Source organism: Electrona antarctica (assembly GCF_951216825.1).
Source record: "Electrona antarctica genome assembly, chromosome: 19".
Classification (NCBI taxonomy): Eukaryota; Metazoa; Chordata; class Actinopteri; order Myctophiformes; family Myctophidae; genus Electrona; species Electrona antarctica.
This window is the reverse complement of record NC_136800.1, coordinates 9,698,117-9,717,970: the sequence shown is the minus strand read 5'-3', so window position 1 is coordinate 9,717,970 and position 19,854 is coordinate 9,698,117. Positions and strand designations below refer to the sequence as shown.

Sequence of the window (19,854 nt, the reverse complement as noted above, 5' to 3'; positions counted from 1 at the left end):
CTAACCCCCCCCCCCCTCTCTCTCTCCTCTCTCTGTCTCTCATTAGCAGGCAACAGTGCAGCACTATCTCTCTCTCGCTGTTTCTGGCACAACAGCGCCACTTTTGCCCCTACTGCTACTCATAGTCACATAGGTTAACGTCACATAGGTTAACACGGACATTGCTGTTCCTCAAAAAATAGATGCCTCATTGGCTGCTGCAGTTCGTTGGAGCCATGTGTGTTGACGGGAGGGCGGAAGAATTTACACTGGTACGCTGGAATGGAGTGGACGGCACACTACGTCACGCTGCCACTCAAGTGACTACTGGCCAATCACAGCACATCTTTTACGGGACTTATCAGACCCGAACATGCGGTCTGTGATGCAAACTCATGCTTCTCAAGGAATCTCGGGAATGTTTTGCCCTCCCTTAAGCACATACGCTCCAGAGCCGAAAGGGGCGTCTACCTTATATGTCTATGGCCTCCCCCCTCTCCACAAGGAGAGGCAGTGCAGCAAAGCATTGTGGTCATTGTAGGAATTCAGCAATCCAGTCAAACCCTAGAACAACACACAGACTTCATGATTTTTCTGGCCATATAGGGTGCAAAGCTTCAAATAATGCTACTGCTATCTACTACAAATACTATTAACATTGAGTGACTGCAGTTTCTACCAGCGGTGAAATGTGTCCCTTTTTTACGCTTGACGTTTACCCTTGACTCAACGCTTGACGTTCTTGCATTTAGCAGTCCCTGCCTCTGGCTCTGATGCAATCTGAGAGGGCGATTTCACATAGCTTGTGTCTGTCTGTCTGTGTGTGTGTGTGTGTGTGTGTGTGGGGGGGGGGTACATGTATCCGATGTAAACAAGGCTGAGAGTCACGCCAGTCTCGTGCTGCCATCAAAACAAACAGACCACGCCAGAGAGGGAGCGTGGACACGGCATCCATGGCTTAGTCCCTTCCATTGACTGCCTAATTCCCCCCTCGCAGCCCTCATAATGGGGGCTATTGATTGGCCTTCCTGAGCCCTGCATGCTCACACATAAGTGACTGTCATTGTGAAAATATGTGCACGGTCGTTTGGGGGGCATGCTTCAGTCTATTGCCCTTACTTTTAAAAATAACATTTGGCTGAAACGGCAGTTTTCCCCATTCCCAGACAGACCCCATCCAGACCCCATCCATCCACCACTATTTATGGCAGTTTGTAAACAAGGAAGTGTTGAGCGTTGCGTGGGTTTAGAGCAGCTCCCCCGCTTTGATTTGATGTTGTTTTTCTGTTTTGTTTCTCTGTATCACCACAATATTACATTCCCAGATACACAATGTATACAGCTAAGCAGAGTGAGGGATGGGTGTGTGTGAGCCAGTGTTTATTAGGTTGACTAATAAGACTACAAGACTAAAAGATATTTAGTCGACTAAACAATTTCAAAAACACAAGACTAAATTATGCTGTCAAAATGAACACTGGTGTGGCCAACAGTTTAAATCAGCCGTCAACCATCACACAAGTCTAATATGCAAGCACAAGTCTAATATGAGCCAGTGTATCTATCTGGCAGAAAGCTTAGCGCCTCCTTGCAATGTTTCTCTGCAGTAACTGCTGTCTGTTGAGCTTCCAACACCACATTGGGTGAGGAGGTGAAAGCACTGCAGGTGGACCTGAAATTGTGATCCTCAGTCCCTGCTTGAGATGGCTATCTAATCCCATTGTTATATAAGAGTCTGAGTCAAAGACAACCGAGCCCAGAGTAACCGAAAACCAATGACGCAAGACAAGACCTTAAATGCCTCATGCACTTATTTATTGATGAACTTTTAATAAAGTCCAACGTTGTTTGTTTGTTTTTTTAAGCTGATGGCGGTGTTGGTAATGTGAATGTGAACGAATGTGGGAGAAATGCAGACAGTAAAACAGACAGTTCCTTGATGAAATCATGTGCGTGCACTAGGGGTGTAACGATCAGCGATACGATACGTATCACGATACATGGTTTACGATACATGGTACGATACGATTCAATGATTCCAAATCGATACAGTAACTATTTAGCAAATACATTAAATATGTGTGAAACTTGTGGTTAGTGCAGGTTTTTTAAGGGAAAGATTTATTATTATGGATATAAATAAGTAAACGCAGTGATTCTCGGGCAAATAGATGGACATTATATTTGAATACATACTGTATGGACAAACCCACGCCTTGACATGAACACAGAATACATACATTTTTCGATAGACCAATAAGTAGCTATATGGAATGGAAAAGTAATTAAACCCATCTTTTTCTTTTTTCTTAAAATTGCTAGATTGATAAAAGTACTTAGATTGATAAAATTGATTATGTACATTGCAAAACAAGATTCCGATTATTTCCATTGCAAAACAATATGATACAAAGTCAAACGATACGATATTTGCTGTTTAATTATTATTTTTAAATTAAAATCGATATTTCGATAGTTACTATATTATTACACCCCTAGCATGCACGCTGACAAATGAGTTTTGAAGGTGTGTCCATGTATGACTTTCAGAAGTTACTTTCAGCATTCACAAGTTCAGCTTGTGAATGCTGAGAAATGTAGATTAAATCATATGAAGTCACAAGTGAACAGTTGTGAAGTGAATGTATATTCATTCATGATAGTTGAACAGTACATGCTTGTAGGTACCATTTACTCCCATCTAGAGGTATAGTTGTATATAGTGAATGGCATTTAGTAACAATTTTGTTTGTCAAGAGTGCTTTGAAATTAGTTTTAATTTCCTACATTGTTGTGCAGGCCTTCTTCATTTGACCACGTTTAAACACATTTTTGGTAAAGCACGCCTGAACACAGAGGTCTGTCTTTGTTGGTTCAGTACTTGGTGATTTGAGCCCACATGCTCATTTCCACAGGTGTAGAGTTCCAGTTCATGGTGCACCTTGTCAGTGCTTCTGCTGGAAGCAAAGGAGAAGAGTCACTGGTCACAATTAGGAGCTTAAATACTGTAAATAGCTTTGTCTTGCAGAAGCAAAATCCATGGTACTGCATCTTAAGGCAATAGAAAAGTCCAGTATACAGTAAGGTGTCTATATAATAGTGCAGTGTACAGTGTACAGTAGTTCATTTTCTTCTCTGCTTTATAATTTTTATCCCACGATTTTGTAACCCATTTTTCACCCCTGTGTCAATTATCTAATGTGATCCTGGGCTCTACACACCCTCCGCCAACCTAGTCCCCATATAGAGCGTCGCAGTCCCGCCCCCTACCAGGGACCAGGAAATGAATCCCAATGCATTTTTCCCATAGACATTTGCAAAAGTATTTATTTAAAGACGGTTACGCCACGGACAAAGCCAACTCGAGTCGTGACAACTCATGACAACACAAACAATATTTTGGACCAAACAAATAATTACAAAGAAGAAAAACAACAAAAAAAGTGTTGTAACCTGCCGTTTTTTTCTTCTTTCTAATTATTTTTTCGGCCCCAAAAATTGTGTTTGTTGTCATGATTTGTCACGACTCGAGTTAGCTTTGTCCGCGGCGTAAACGTCTTTAAATAAATACTTTCTGAAATGTCTATGAGGAAAATGAACGGAGAATCATTTCCTGGTCCATGGTAAGGGGCGGGACTGCGACGCTCTATATGGGGGCAGCGGTGGCCTAAGGGTTAGAGGAGCACCCTTGTTGCCGAAAGGTTGCCGGTTCGATTCTCCGTACGGGCAGGAAAACTCTGGGTGGGGAAGTGATTGTCATCACTCACCCAACACCACTGAAGTGCCCTTGAGCAAGGCACTGAACCCCCAACTGCTCCCCCTGGAGCTGCTTAGTGGCCAACAGTATAAGACTGTGGTTGTACTGGTCAGCTCCCAGGTTTTAATGTGTGTGTGTTTCTATGTGCAGGGCGTTGCTGAAAATGAGCACCTGTGCTCAGCTACTTCCCTGGGTAAATAAAGAATTATATTAAAAAAAGAAAAATGGGGAGGGCAACAGACTTGAACTCATGCTTCCTTCATGCCTGAGTGTCCAAGTAGCTCCTTTACACCTGACAGGGGGGAGTTTCCCTGGTTGGATGTAGCGCATGGAAGGAACACGTTATTCCAACCAGTTCCTTTCCCCCCCATCGGGCACCCTGGCTGGCCAGGGGGAGGCAGTTTAGAGACCAGGATTACTGCATGTTTTTTGTGAGGGTACCTACCCTAGGGGACACGGGGAGAACATGCAAACTCCACACAGAAAGGCCCTTTTGCCAACCCCGCCTCGGGTATGGGCACTGATGACGCGGAGGAAGAAACATGCCGCCAGCACCCACAGCGTCCCGAGCGGGAATCGAACCCAGGACCTTCTGGCTGTGAGGTGACAGCACTACCAACTGTGCCACCGTGCCCCCACTACAATTTCATTTTCTGACAGACTTGTGCTCTTGAAATGTATTGTCATGATATTGATGGCTGCTATTTGTGTGACAATACTTTAGGCCAATTTGTTTTGTTTTCAGCAATTTCTCAGTGAGATTATTTACATCAATATCTGACTATAGAAGCTGACAGGTAATGTCTGGAGGAAGGCTTGAACCTCAGTTCATGACACGGGGCACTGGTTGTACAATGGCATTAGATATATATGGTGCAAGAGTTTGGGTTCAAAGCCACTGGTATCACGCACGCACGCACGCACGCACGCACGCACACACACACACACACACACACACACACACACACACACACACACACACACACACACACACACACACACACACACACACACACACACACACACACACACACACACACACACACACACACACAGAGAGCCTGTGTGGCGAAATAAGGCATTCTCAGCCTTAGCTTGCCTAATGTCCCCATGGTTATGAGCTCAAAGCTTACTCATTTCAAAACTATATGTTTGAAAGCCAACTTCTGGATGAAACAAGTCGTAACATCATGACTTACTGCCAAGGGACACATTACTGTGCTGTGGTGCTTTGGTATTGTAACAGTACTTGGTACTGTCGGGTTTAAGACCACTTTAATTCTGGGCACCTGCCATGATAGACCAGTGGTTTTCAACCCTTTTCATGTCAAGGTCCATTATTTATTGTGCGTTTGAGGCACGGACCACCATTTGATGACATCTATTGGATACATAAGACAATTCCATGCTGTATTGATGTTGGTACCATTAGGAGAGATAACAGGCAACATTGATCAAAATAACAATTAATCAACATTTTCTAATTGTGCAGACGTCTTGTAAATTAAGTAATGCAGATGTTTAACAATGTAATGTAACTCTCTGTAAAATGAAACCAAATGAAGAGAGAAGAGAGAGAAAAGACGTGTACAGTTAGGTTGCACTGGGGACTGGGTGGGCTTTTTTATTTTTCATCCTCGTGGTGCACCAAAATATTCAAGCGTCCACGTTTGAATATTTTCCTTTACCATCTTATCTTTTGAGTAATGGAGACATGTGGACTTGGAGGGTGGGGGTGAAGTTATACTATATGCTACCATCTCGCCCCCCCAAAAAGTCATGCAAGTGCCATATTGTGGCATCCAGGGTTGTGCCAACTCCACTGGGCATAAATTATCCCAGCATGCATCAGGGAACAGCCACATTAGGCTGTGTATTAGTGTGAAATTGTCCTAGTTCTTTAGTAAACAAAATACTGTGTTCCGGTTGGACTCTAGGCACCAATTTTATTCAATCAAGAGAGAGAACTCATAGCATAACAAAAAAAGAACTGGGAAGCGATGAAACAAATGAGACAACATTGAACTTACACTACAGCTATGATTACTATCAGAATAGAGCTTTAACAGTTTTAAATAATATTTGAACGTCTACTCCCAAACCTTTCCTATCTATCCTGCCATACGCTCCACATCTCTCCAACTTCCACTGGTCGGAGAAGTTGTCTTATTTGGGTTATGATGTCAGTAACCTATGAGTCATGACGCACTGTATCTACAGTATGATGTATGACCCTATAACGTTTCAGTGCGATCCAGCCATTGTTGAAACCTGTGTGAAGTGAGGGGCGCTCTTATCATTATACAGTACATCATCTCATGAACAACTGAATTTATGTGATTGGTTAGCCGATTTGCTTGTCTACATATGACATACATTTTCCCTTCATTGTCAATGGCATTTAATGTTTGTGTTGCCTCAAATTTATGTCATATTTGGCGGACATTTGACCTAATTTCTCCTTTCATCGTCAATGGCAAATATTGAGACGTGTGGGGACAAAAAAAAACAGACATTATTTTAAATGTCTGTCATATGGCAGACATTTAAAATAAAATATATAAAGGAGTATTGAAAATCACACCTGTGTGAAGTGAGGGGTGCTCTTATCGTCGTACATCATCATGATGTAAAATAGACATTTGCTCAGACACTATGACATAAAATTCTCCATTCATTGTCAATGGGAATTTAATGTTTGTGTAGGACAAAGTTTGTGCACACGCACCAAAAGCTGGATATAGGAGGGGCTATCGCCCCTTGAAATAATTACACCTGTGTGAAGTGAGGGGCACTCTTATCATCGTACATCAATACATCAATTCACAAACTTCAATGTTTGTGTTACGCAATGTTTGTGTTAGCACGAACACTCAAAATTGTCCATCCATTGTCAATGGCATTTTAATGTTTGTGTAGGAGGACAACGTTTGTGCATACACACCAAAAGCTGGATATAGGAGGCCCTCAAAAAATAAAAGATTCGAGGAGTTTGGCCTATACTGGCAGCATTTGCAACAAATGTGACGGTACATAATTGCCTCGATTGCCTTCAGCCTGGGGATAATGAGAAAAAAAATGCATGAAATATCTCCTTCAGGTCCAGCTGCTGGCGGTCCCCTGTGGTGAGGGTCTTCTCAGTTGCTAACCCCCTCCTTATGGAACTCCATCACAACTCATAAAGCTGCCCCCAGGTCTCCCCTCCTCTAAAACTGCCCTCAAAACCCCACCTCTTCAGACATGCCTTTAACCTCCTTTTTTTTAAATCATCTTTTGTCTTTATTTAAAATTATAATCAATTTAAAGCGAGTACCTTGAAAAGCATTATATAAATCTGATTTATTATATAAAGGATGTATATCTATCTATATAAATGCACCGAAGTCTCTGTATAATTAATTATGTATATAATTAATTAAAGGTATATTCAGTGATATCACATCTTTTTTTGTTTTGTTGTTATAATCCCCCCTACTATAGAGTGTGCTGACCATATAAGGAGTTTCTCCCTGTCCCCAATTAACCCCTGGGGGTCAAAAACCTTAGGTTTCGTTTTTGGCTAGGTGGCCCAGCCTTCATCCGATCGGGATAGAGAGGGGCCTTCCGCCAATCATGATCGAGCGGGGGCGGGCCTTGGTGTGCGCGATGTTGGCCTGTCTCGTGTCCCCCCACTGTAGTGCGTGCATGTGCACATCTTGTTACAGCCAGAACCTTCCATGTTAGTGCCAGATCCAGAGCAGCAAGGGGAGGAAAATGGCTACTGAGAGCCAGGAGATTCCGTCCATACATGGAAACAAGGAGCAGCCTTTGTTGCTGGCAGGCTTCTCCAGCTCTTCACAGGGCTCCAGGTAGTTCCTGGCAATGAACTTCAGCACCTCATCCAGAAGAATTACGGGCAGCGAAATCTTCAGCACCATCCGCCACTGGGCGAGGTTCAAAGATGTAATCTGGAAGATGACAGACAGAGGCTCCACATAGAGGATGAGGAAGTGAAGGCCCATCGAGAGGCAGATGGCTCCCAGCAGCCACATGTTCTTCCAGGGAGGCATACGCAGCAGCGACTGATTCTCCGACACACTGTTGAGGGCATTACACATCTCAATGGTGACCAGGACAGACAGGGCTATGGTCATTGGAATGGGAGACCGAAACAGAGCACAGTCCACACCAGCAAACTGTGGATTTTCTGGGCTACACTGCAGGAAGTGGCTCAGCTGGTAAAAGGTGAGTCCGGGACCATCTTGAGCAGCAACAAACCACCAGGCAGCAGCACCAACAGTAGCGGCACCCACATAGCAGCCGATGACCATATATCTGAAAAAGAGCCATCCAGAGATGAGAGGCTCGCGGGCATTACGTGGTGGCTTGTTCATGATGTCCAGATCTGGGGGGTTGAAGCCCAGGGCTGTGGCAGGTAGACCGTCGGTCACCAGGTTGACCCACAGCAGCTGAACTGGAATCAAGGCATCGGGGAAACCCAGCGCTGCGGTCAGGAAGATGCAGACAACCTCTCCTATATTCGAGGAGATGAGGTATCGGATGAACTGCTTCATGTTGTTGTAGATGGCTCGTCCTTCCTCCACGGCAGCTACGATGGAGGCAAAATTATCATCCGCCAGCACCATCTCAGAGGAAGACTTGGCCACCGCAGTGCCTGAACCCATGGCAATGCCTATCTCCGCTTTCTTCAAGGCAGGAGCATCGTTAACTCCGTCCCCGGTCATAGCAGTAATTTCATCGTGCGACTGAAGGAACTCCACAATCTTTGACTTGTGAGAGGGCTCGACGCGGGCAAAGCAGCAGGCTTTAACCACAGCTTCTCTTTGTGCAGCGGGCGACAGATCGTCAAACTCGCGGCCGGTGTAGGCCACGCTCGAGAGGTCATGCAGGTCCTCTCCAAAGATCCCAACTCGTCTGCATATCGCCATCGCTGTACCCTTGTTGTCTCCAGTGATCATGATCACTCTGATGCCTGCCCGGCGACACAGCTTGATGGAGGCTGCCACTTCTGCCCTGGGAGGATCCAGCATGCCCACGCAGCCGACAAACGTCAGATCGGTTTCATACTCAACGAAGCGGCTCGAGTCCTCCAGCAGCAGCAGCAGCTCCTCTTTGCCCACAGGGTTGTCCCGCGTGGCCATGGCCAGGCAGCGTAGGCTGTCCCCGCCTGTTCCGTACTCCCTGATCACAGACATGACCTTTTCCTTAATGGCAGTGGTCAGCGGTACCCTGTTCTGACCAACACGGATGTGAGTGCACCTGTCAATCACTCCCTCCGGGGCGCCCTTGACAAACATCTTGGAGGACCTTGTCTGACTGGCCTCGTTTGGCGTACAGTATACGGACATGGACTTCCTGTCCCGGGAGAATTCAAGGGTAAACTCCTTTTTCATCTGCTGCTTTATTACAGCGTTACAGGCGTTGGCCCTCTCAATCTTGGACAGTTCCTTAACGTCCGTGTCAAAGACGTTCATCTTCTCCACCAGGCAGGTGAGAGCTGTCTCTGTGGCCTCACCAACCTTCTCATACACACCTTTGGCCTCATTGTAGTCCAGTGAGGAGTCATTGCATTGAGCACAAATAGTGGCCAGCTCCACTAAGCCGTCATACTGGGAACACTTCACTAGGACACCTTTGTGGAACACTTCTCCGTCAGGGGCATACGTAGAGCCAGTTACAGTAAATTCTTTCAGGGTGCAGCTGTCATCTGTAACCTGGTCAACTACGAACATCCTGCAGACCGACATCTGATTGGTGGTCAGTGTTCCGGTCTTGTCAGAGCAGATGACGGAGGTGCAGCCCAGGGTCTCCACAGAGGGCAAGCTGCGGACGATGGCATGCTTCTTGGCCATGCGGCGTGTTCCCAGAGCAAGGCAGGTGGTGATGACAGCAGGCAGACCCTCCGGGATGGCAGCCACAGCCAGGGCCACGGCGATCTTGAAGTAGTAGATGGCCCCGCGTATCCAGGAGCCCCCGTGGACAGGATCGTTGAAATGGCCGATGTTGATGATCCACACCGCAATGCAGATCAGCGTAATAACCTTAGAAAGCTGCTTTCCAAACTCGTCCAGTTTCTGCTGCAGGGGCGTGCGCTCCTGTTCCGTGGACGCTATCTCGTCACAGATCTTTCCTATCTCTGTGTTGAGCCCCGTGGCCACCACGATGCCTACAGCTTTGCCTGCTGTGATGTTGGTGCCAGAGAAGAGCATGTTCTTTTTGTCCTGGTTGACGGCACGTGGGTCTGGCACAGGGTCCGTGCGCTTTATCACAGACAACGATTCCCCTGTCAGAATTGATTGGTCAACTCTCAGCGTCGTGGACTTGATGGATGTAAGCCGGATGTCTGCGGGAACTTTATCACCGACAGCCACTTCCACGATGTCCCCAGGCACAATTTCACTTGCTTTGATCCACTGGATACTCTTTCTGTCCTGACGGTACACTTTAGCCATCTCTGGCTCGTACTCCTTGAGTGCCTCAATAGCATTCTCCGCATTTCGCTCCTGCCAAACTCCTACGATGGCATTCGCCACGAGAATCAGTAGGATAACGAAAGGCTCTACAAATGCCGTGATGGTCTCTCCCTCTTCAAACCACGCCAGAGCAAACGATATGCAGGCAGCGAGAAGGAGAATCCTCACAAGTAAATCTTCGAACTGTTCAATCACCAGTTCCCAGAGAGATTTAACCGCCTCAGGTGGTAATTCGTTAGGTCCGTATTTCTCTCGTTGTTTCGTCACTTGGTCTAAGCCCAGACCGGTGCTTTCATCTACGTTAAAAAAGCCATGAATTTCCTCCGCCGTCTTTGTATGTCCGTTGTCCATGGTGAAAGGCCTCTTGAGGACACCGCTCTCTCCTTCCCTCTGTCTTCTCTCTGCCCACCCCTTTTATTCGATTGACTTACAAGAGTGATATTACAGCTTGAACGCTAACAGGGTATAAGCAAACTAGTTGAGATTTAGACGTTGCTATATCCTCTGATTCAGTGTTCTACATGCTTATTTCAGACGACATGTCTTTTAAGTTGCAGGCTGCTGTTCACACCGCCTGACATCATGTATTTCTCCCAAACTTTTGTCCAAATATGGAGTGTTTGTCCAAATATGGAGCTGACTGACTGTCATATTGGTGCAGTCAGAATGCTGAATTTGTCCCAAATATGGTCTGTCTGCTGACTGCACAGGGAAGCCATGCTGTTCCTCAAGAACCATGCTGTATGTCAAGAACCGTATGACGCACCAACGACAGCGCCCAGCGTCGAGTCGGTCCAATAGGCAGTTGTTCCGCTGATACGACAGGCATACAATTTAATTAGGGGTGCACGATTATGAAATTATGACCGATATCCGATCTACGATTATTTGCAGCGTCATATCTGCCAATACCGATTCTGACCGATTCCGATATTATACAGAGGACCACAATGGAAACAAGCCTAGGCATCAGTTTCCCCAGTAGGTCGTATAGTTCCTTTCCAATCCATCAGGGTGACCAGGAAGAGGCAGTATAGAGACCGGATTACTGTATTAATACCTATACCTGGGCAGGGATACTCAAATAGCTGAACCTGTGGGCCACATTACAAAAATGGCAAGGGGCCAGGGGCCGGTTGATAAAATGAGAACATTAATTATACTTAATAACTTCTATATTTTTTTTGCTTTAGTTATTTAACTTAAATGGTAAATGGTGCATTTATATAGCGCCTTTATCCAAGGTGCTTTACATAGTGCATTACATTCACACACACATTCATACACCGATTGCGGCGGAAGCAATGCAAGGTACCAACCAGCACATCGGGAGCAATTTGGGGTTCAGTGTCTTGCCCAAGGACACTTTTTATAATTCAGCTTAGTGTGGAGACACATGCTGGAACTTTTTACTTTGAAATGTTTTGTAGTTTCTGAGTCATTTAACTTAAACGCCCAATGCATTCTCAATGGCAATAGCACAAACTTTGGCATGCTACTATTCCTGGGGGAGAGAGTGTATGACGGTGGCCCAGGGGCCCTTTATCTCTAGATCCGCCTATGCTCATTGTGCAGAATGTCCCATTCCAAGTTTTCAAATGTATAAAAACCTTTTTGAAAATAGCAGCTGTACAAGCTCAAACAATGCGTCGCATTGCGAGCTTGTAGATCGGCTATTTTCAAATATGGTCAAAATGTATGTGGGAATCCAGGTGAATGGTGCACCTACTGCACCTGACCTAGTCACATGACCAGCAGGAAGCACAAAAGTCTTGTTCCTCCTAGTCGAGAGCCATTTTGACTCTTTTGCTGCAGGAAATGGTGTCACCCTCTCATGCAGTGGGAAGGAGAAAGCACATGGTAGGCCTTGTTTGTTTGCGGCTAATGCTGCTAATGTCTTTTGTTTGGTTGAGCACATGCCACTGTTGGCTATATTGTTCATTTTTGCACTTTAGTTTGTTTCCATGTTGTCTTATTTGACCTTAATAATCAAATCTTCCCTAGGAGAGCTAATTATAAACTTGGCACTTTATTATCTTAGAATCTTGCCTCACTGATATATTGCCCTAATGTTTTATTTATAAAATATATATATGGTTAATGTGTTTGTAGGATCCCTCACTCCTATCTGAGGGTGGTGTAGTCACTATCTCGTATAATATATTAGCCATGCCCCCTGCTACAAAAACATGTATTGAACATTGAAATTCCTTGCAAGAAGATGAATACACTTGGAAAATTGCAATCCTTTAGTTTGTCTATTCTAGTACACCTAGCTCTCATTGAAAGGAACTCTTCCATGTATTTATTTTAGAACATGCGTACATGGCAGGCTTTGCCAGCGTTTACCTAATCAATTCTAACTTGCCAATCAAAAAGGTCAGCATTATTCAACAAGAGTTCAAAGTGAATGTGTTTTGGTCTTCGCTACTCCTGCACAAACAGACAGAGCATCGACCCACTCTGCGAACAGAGCACCAAGGACCCACTGCGCAGACAGGATGGAAGACCCAGGATAGATGGAGAAACATCACAGTGAGTACAACTCGGCACCCCCTGCTCTCTCTCTCTAACCGTGCACAAACACCCAGCATCATATTTTATATTCAGTTCATGTGCATTGTGCAACTAGTGCGGCTGGAAACATTAGATGACGTGTTTATAAACAATGAATCTATACAATACTAAAACAAATGTGCAGTTCCTTGATGGGGTCAAACTATCTCAAAATCCAAAGCTTTTAGAAGCCGTCGTCCCATGGCCTAATGTGCAATGATTGGGCTGAGGACATGGGTGTATACTGGGCCATTAATTAATGATTGGTGTGGTTTAGATGTTTCTGCTATGTACTTTATTTTTGGTTTGGTGTATTTATCTTATTTTGATGTTTAATCTGCTGTGTACGGTTAGTTTAGAGGCCACAGTACACACACACACACACACACACACACACACACACACACACACACACACACACACACACACACACACACACACACACACACACACACACACACACACACACACACACACAGTGTAGTTGTTTATTTGGGCTTGTTTCTAAAGTGTAGTAGTTGCTGTTGGTTTGGTGTATTTTATTTTGATTTGTTTAATTTGCTGTGTAGTTTAAGTTTAGATGCCGCAGTAGGGATCGACAGACGTTTATTTGGGCTTGTTTCTGTAGCACTGTCTCTTTAAGGGTAGTGCATAAAAGGGGTGACCAGGTTTGAGGCCTCATGTTTAGCTAGCTGCAATTTGCAACTCTAGATTTTTTTTCATAATGGGATGAATCTAGAGTTGCAATACCCTCCATTGACTCCCCATTCAGCCAGTTTGTGATCTGCTTGTAGCTCTAGGCCAAGCTTGAATTATCCTCTTTCAATCTGCCGAGCTTTTGTTTCATAAAAATCCACCGTATACAAGTTATGAGCTACTTTGTCAAGAAATTCTGTGCAGGTGATTATTTTTCTTAGTGTTGGAGTTTGGAAGCACTCGTTTTTATTAACGGGTCGTGCTGCTGCCTCCTGCATTATGGGCAAATTCGAAACCGGTGGTAAGCAGGGCCATTCAGTGACTTCGACGAGTGCTTCCAAACTCCAACACTTAGAAAAATAATCACCTGCACAGAATTTCTTGACAGAAAGTAGCTCAAGGTGTGGCAACCGTATGCCTCCCAATCAGGGTTACGATACTGCTGCCTTGTGGATCGGCTCCGAGGGGTATGTGGGCCTTGTATAGATAGCATATGCAGGTAAAAGCGGTAGTGAGTGAATTCACATTTCCATCTTCTGCAGATCAGCTTCCACCACCTCCTCTACCATTTCCTTCTAACACCTCCTAACACCACCTGCTAACACCTGACCACCTGCTAACACCACCTCCTTCCATGATGTGGTGGAAGTCGATCTGCAGAAGTCATATGAAATTTTGAAAATATGTAAAAAATGAAAAGAAAGACATGTATGGTTAACAATGAACGTGTCTGCTTTACTACATAAGTGTCAAATAAACTTTACCATAACAAAGGACATGTCAACCCCACCCGCTCACCTCCACCCCACCCCCTTCTGGTGCTGCGGCCATCTTGGAAACTAAACACAATAAACAATTGGAGAGGGGTGGGGCCGAGAAAGGCCCTTATTAGTCACCACAGGAATCCGCAGAGAAAACTTCTTGATTCTGCGGAGAACATTCCTAATTCCGCGGAGAACAATCCTTGATTCCGCGGCTTAGTTAATTCTTTCAGCACCATTGCTGTAGTTCTAGGTCAATTGAAGCCTATTTTTTGATACTACACTTACCGCCATTGCCGTTGATTAATGGCAATTGCGCTATTATAGTGCATTCGATCGATCAAGCCATAATGCTACTTATGTTAGCATCGGATAGCTAGCTGTTGCTGTCACAAGACTCCGTCGCCCATTTTAGATCATCGGCACCATAAGAATCCATTCTATCCGTTTCTTTCAATCGCCTGTACCTCCTTGTCCCAGATGGCATTTTTGGTCAAAACAGCGTTTCTTTGATGGCGTGGAGCCCTCCAGTGCACCGGCATATACCCATATTGTAAACGGTTGAACGGGACCTGTTCAACTTACTAGGATAATACTACTTCCGGTAGTCTAGAAATGTGGCTTTTCAAAATAAGAGCTCGACTGGGAAAAATGCTGGCGTGAATTAGATCCTAATTGTTCAATAAATGCTAGCGCTGTAAGTGTTAATATTCCGCAGAGATTCATTTATTTAACCTAAAATGACCAGTTATCAAGCACATTTTTTATTTTGTTTTAATAAAGTAAAATCTTGGATACAATTGTAATTATGGATGGGTCATAATAATCAAATATTCCAATAGTTTTTGGGGTTAAAAATGTAGGCTATAATAATCTAATTATTATTATCACATTTTTATTTCCCCCTCCCCCCCTCCCTTTTCTCCTCTCTTCTCCACCCCCCTTGGTTTTGTAGGTTTGTTTCCCATCAGTGCGGTTGTTAACACTGTACAGATTCACAGTCCAGTAAGGCTGGATGATGACTCATAATCCGGGGTTAAACTCCCCGGAGTTTCTTTTTGTCCCCCACTCTGCAGTTCCATGGACTTCTATGGAGGTGCCTCAAGAGTGTGACCGTGTACCAGGCCTCTTCATGGAGCCAGCAACGGAGTGCCTGCCTGCCTGGTCATCAAGTATCATATGTAAGCTAAGAAACTAACCCTTAAAGTTCTATGTAATGAAACTATGCATAGATACTATAGTGCTACTGTATGTCTAGAGTCTCACAGATGATACCTGAGGAAAGGGGCTGATCATTTGTGTGCAGGCCAAGACAAGCACACTGGAAATACCTGTGGACAAGTTTTGCCTCATCTTTGAGACAGACACTTACGTTTATTGTTTTCATGAAAAAGTTTTTTTGTAGCAGTATCTCTCCATTTGATGTTAGCTGTAACCCTAATCCTTGTATTGGGAATGATAGTCCCTTTTATAGATGGCATGTGCAGGTAAAAGCGGTAGTGAGTGAATTCACATTTTCATGTGTCTTCTGAAGATCAGCTTCCACCACCTCCTCTACCATTTCCTTTTAACACCACCTCCTTTTAACACCACATCCTCCTAACACCACCTCCTTCCATGATGTGGTGGAAGCTGATCTGCAGAAGACATGTGAAATTTAGAAAATGTATGTAATTTTTTTTGAAAAGAAAGACATTGAACGTGTCTGTTATATTATGGTATATCAATGTCAGATAATATATAATTGTATTCACAATTATATCATTATATTGTAATGTATTTGCCTGTAAAATTGGCTATCTTTTTTATTAGTATAATTTTATATCCCCTCCCTCCCCCCCTGGTTGTGTTTCCCATCAGTGCGGTTGTTATTAACACTGTAGGCCTACATACTCACGCTCCAGTAAGGCCTGCCACTAACTTATCGTCCGGGGAGCCACTCCCCGGAGTTTTTTTGTCTCCCACTCTACAGGTCCATGGACTTCTATTATGGACCCCCAGCTGCCTCAAGAGTCTGACCGTGGACCAGGCCTCTTCATGGAGCCAGCAACAGAGTGCTTGCCTGCCTGCCTAGAAATAGTCATCAAGTATTATAAGTAAGCTAAGAACCTAACTATGCATAGTTTCATTACATAGAAATTTTAACAGATACTATAGTGCTACTGTATGTCTAGAGTCACACAAATGACCAGCCACTTTCCTCAGGTATCATCTGTGTGCAGGCCAAGACAAGCACACTGGAAAGACCTGGACAAGTTATGCCTCATCTGTGAGACGGAAACTAACGTTTAATTAATGTTTTCATGAAAAGGTTTATTTATTGGATCAGTGTCTCTCCATTTGACGTTTAGCTGTAACCCTAATCCTTGTGTTGGGAATGATAGTCCCTTGTGTAGATTGCACGTGCAGGTAAAAGCGGTAGTGAGTGAATTCACATTTTCTTGTGTCTTCTGCAGATCAGCTTCCACCTCCTATTTCCTTCTAACACCACCTCCTTCTAACACCACCTCCTAACACCACCTCCTCCCATTATGTGGTGGAAGCTGATCTGCAGAAGACATGTGAAATTTAGGAAATATATGTATACAAATAAAGAAAGACATAGGGTATGGCTAACGATGAATGTGTCTGCTTTACTACATAAGTGTCAAATAAACTTTACCCATGACAACCTTTTCTTATGGTATATCAATGATGTCCGATAATATATCATTATATTCATTATTTATATCAGGGGTGGGCAACTGGCGGCCCGGGGGCCACATGCGGCCCCCACCTTCACTTAATGCGGCCCGCATGTTAATATCAGAATACTGATATATTATTGATTTCAGCTGTTACAATTCCAAACCCACTTTAATTACTAAATGACTAGTATTAAATGACTAGTACTGTTAACAGTTCATAAAGATAACATAACTATAACTAAAATAATGCAAATGAAATTCAATAAAAAAGGTTATTTTTCAGGTTTCCAATTCAAAAATAGCAAAAAAGATATTCAGGGTTTCAATTAAAATATAGCCAAAATAGCTGATCTACAAGTAATGTAGATCGGCTATTTTTGCTACGACAGTAATATGCACTGTGGCCCTCTGGAGTGAGTGTGGAAATATATTGGCCCTCGCTATCGTCAAAGTTGCCCACCCCTGATTTATATCATATTGTAATGTATTTGCCTCTAAAATTGCTAGCTCTGGGTAGTATCTCTGTCGGACCTTTGCTCTATATACATGGGCGACTGTGGCTCAAGAGGTAGAGCAGGTCGTCCAATGATCCATGGGTCGGCGGTTCAAATCCCGGCTCCTCCTGGGTACATGTCGAAGTGTCCTTGGGCAAGACACTGAACCCCAAATTGCTCCCGATGTGCTGGTTGGTACCTTGCATGGCTTCCGCCGCAATCGGTGTATGAATGTGTGTGAATGGGTGAACGTAATGCACAATCTATGTAAAGCGCCTTGGATAAAGGCGCTATATAAATGCACCATTTACCATGTACATTTTTTTATTTCTCCCCCTCCCTTTTCTCCTCTCCTCCCCTCTTGGTTGTGTGGGTTAATTTCCAATCAGTGCAATTGTTATTAACACTTGTATTGTATTTGTTTTTGTATGGATAGTTTTATTATTTTTAAGAGCCTGCTCAGGGACTACAGATGTAAACTAGCTTTTGGCTAACTCTGGCCCATTTATATGGATGTGAGAACTGACATGTTGATTAATGAGCATTGTCCCTGTCAAATAAATAAATGAACATTGTACATACTTACTGTCCAGTAAGGCCTGCCACTAACTCATCATCCGGGGAGACACTCCCCTGTGTTTATTTTTGTCTCACACTCTGCAGTTCCATGGACTTGTATTCTGGACCCCCAGCTGCCTATCCTTCACGGAGCCTTCACTGAGCCTATCAAGAGTATGACTGTGGACCCGGCTACTTCACAGAGCCTTCACTCAGCCTATGAAGAGTGACTGGACCTGGCCTCCTCACAGAGCATGGACTGCTACCATATCATAGTACACAACACTGTATTTTAGCTTAACATTATTATGGCAACCTGTTGTTGACTGTCCTCGCTTGTGGCAGGCATCATGTATGTGGGGACACGTGGGTGAATGTCATTGCTCGTAACAGCTTAGGTGATTCCCTTTCCATCAGGTATCATCTGTTTGACTCTTCTCGACACCCACGAGCTCTCTGGCACTGAATCGTCAATAATCATAACGTCTGCCGTTGCCAGGTTCTTCTTAATCCGAGTGCATTTTTGTGGCTCTTGAATCAGAGACCGGTACTCTCCCATCTCTTCCAAAACAAGTCAACAAGATACTGCACTTTTTCACCCTTCAGCATGTATGAGACTTATTTTGTGAACAGCTCAAGTGGCATGACTGAGGTGCCGATATATTTCCATTGCTGACCCACGGCAAAAGCCAGGTCTGGGTTGGTATGGGTGTTCCATCGTGCAGAGAAGAAGCTTGGGGGCTCTTTTGGGTCAAACAGTAGTGTGTTGGTGCTAGAGGCCCATTGGCTCTGTGTCTCTTCATTTGATGATGTTTGTCTGTAACCCCAAACCTTGTGTTGGGAATTGAAGATATGGCAGGTGCAAGCAGATCAGCTTCCACCAACTTCTAATACCACCTTCTTCTAATACCACCTCCTTCTAACATGTCCTAACACCACCTCCTAACACCACCTCCTTCCATGTTGGTGGAAGCTGATCTGCAGAAGATATACAGTATAGACTTGTATACACGCTGAAGGTTGAAAGTGCAGTATCTCGTTGACTTGTTTTGGAAGAGATGGGTGAGTACCTCTCTCTGCTTCAAGTGCCACAAAAGTGGACTCTGATACAGAAGCCCCGTTTGCGTTGTCTCCGTTCTGTTATGCATAACACATATTTCAGGGCCTATCACTTATGATATTTTATGTCACCAGATTAACCCCCTGGTCTCTGTCCCTACTATATTAAATTGTAAAACTGTGGAATAATGTTGTGATTCAGTCATGGAATAACGCTATGTCAAGCCTGGATCTGTAACATATTTTCATTTATATAAATTCCCTTAAACTTTATAATTCGGTGTGGTCTGAATTCCTGTGTCTTACTTTTTAAGGGTCTTTTACCAAGGTGTTTTATCCATTGCCTGGATTGTGTTCAAAGGGTTTTTCTAGGATCGGCTAAGGTGACTAAAGGATTTTATTTAAATGGTATTTAACTCATTTGAGAAGGGTAATGTATACTGATTCATTTGACAACTAGGCCTAAGGATTTTGAAAATGTTTATTACTGTCTTAAACTGAGAGCCCTATATTACTAATATAGGATAATTTCTTTTGGGGTTTTTCCATTACATTTACTGGTGGTCTGGACATAATTTTTTAATTTAAGGTCCTGGTTCAGACTTACATTATTCACTCATAAATAAAACCATTCTCATCATAATGGTAAAATTAGAACCATCACCGTCTCTCCATTTGATGTTTTGCTGTAACCCTCTTCACGGAGCCTTTCAAGAGTGTGACTATGGACTCCTCCTCACAGCACAACCATGCACTGCTACCATATTATATTACACAGAGCATTACCATGGACTGCTACCATGTTACATTACACCACTACACTATTTTATCTTA

General features: G+C 43.9%; 2 protein-coding genes across 3 annotated transcripts; one reads left to right on the top strand and one right to left on the bottom strand.

The window, feature by feature from the left end:
* Window positions 1-7,455: 7,455 nt before the first annotated feature.
* On the bottom strand, window positions 7,456-10,560 carry LOC306943834 (sarcoplasmic/endoplasmic reticulum calcium ATPase 2-like; the record flags this gene model as incomplete). Its single annotated transcript, XM_079530357.1, has 1 exon — window positions 7,456-10,560. One exon carries the CDS (start codon window positions 10,558-10,560, stop codon window positions 7,456-7,458), a length of 3,105 nt encoding a protein of 1,034 aa, XP_079386483.1.
* A 1,463-nt stretch (window positions 10,561-12,023) lies between these two features.
* On the top strand, window positions 12,024-19,198 carry LOC306912482 (uncharacterized protein). 2 transcript variants are annotated; one of them, XM_079488740.1, is made up of 6 exons: window positions 12,024-12,069; window positions 12,655-12,744; window positions 15,299-15,403; window positions 16,195-16,318; window positions 16,428-16,491; window positions 18,067-19,198. In XM_079488740.1, exons 2-6 carry the CDS (start codon window positions 12,729-12,731, stop codon window positions 18,139-18,141), a joined length of 384 nt encoding a protein of 127 aa, XP_079344866.1. In that variant the 5' UTR covers window positions 12,024-12,069; window positions 12,655-12,728; the 3' UTR covers window positions 18,142-19,198. The 2 variants fall into 2 exon arrangements, 1 of the variants encoding a protein (XP_079344866.1); XR_013788388.1 differs by lacking the exon at window positions 16,428-16,491.
* The last annotated feature ends 656 nt before the right edge of the window (window positions 19,199-19,854 follow it).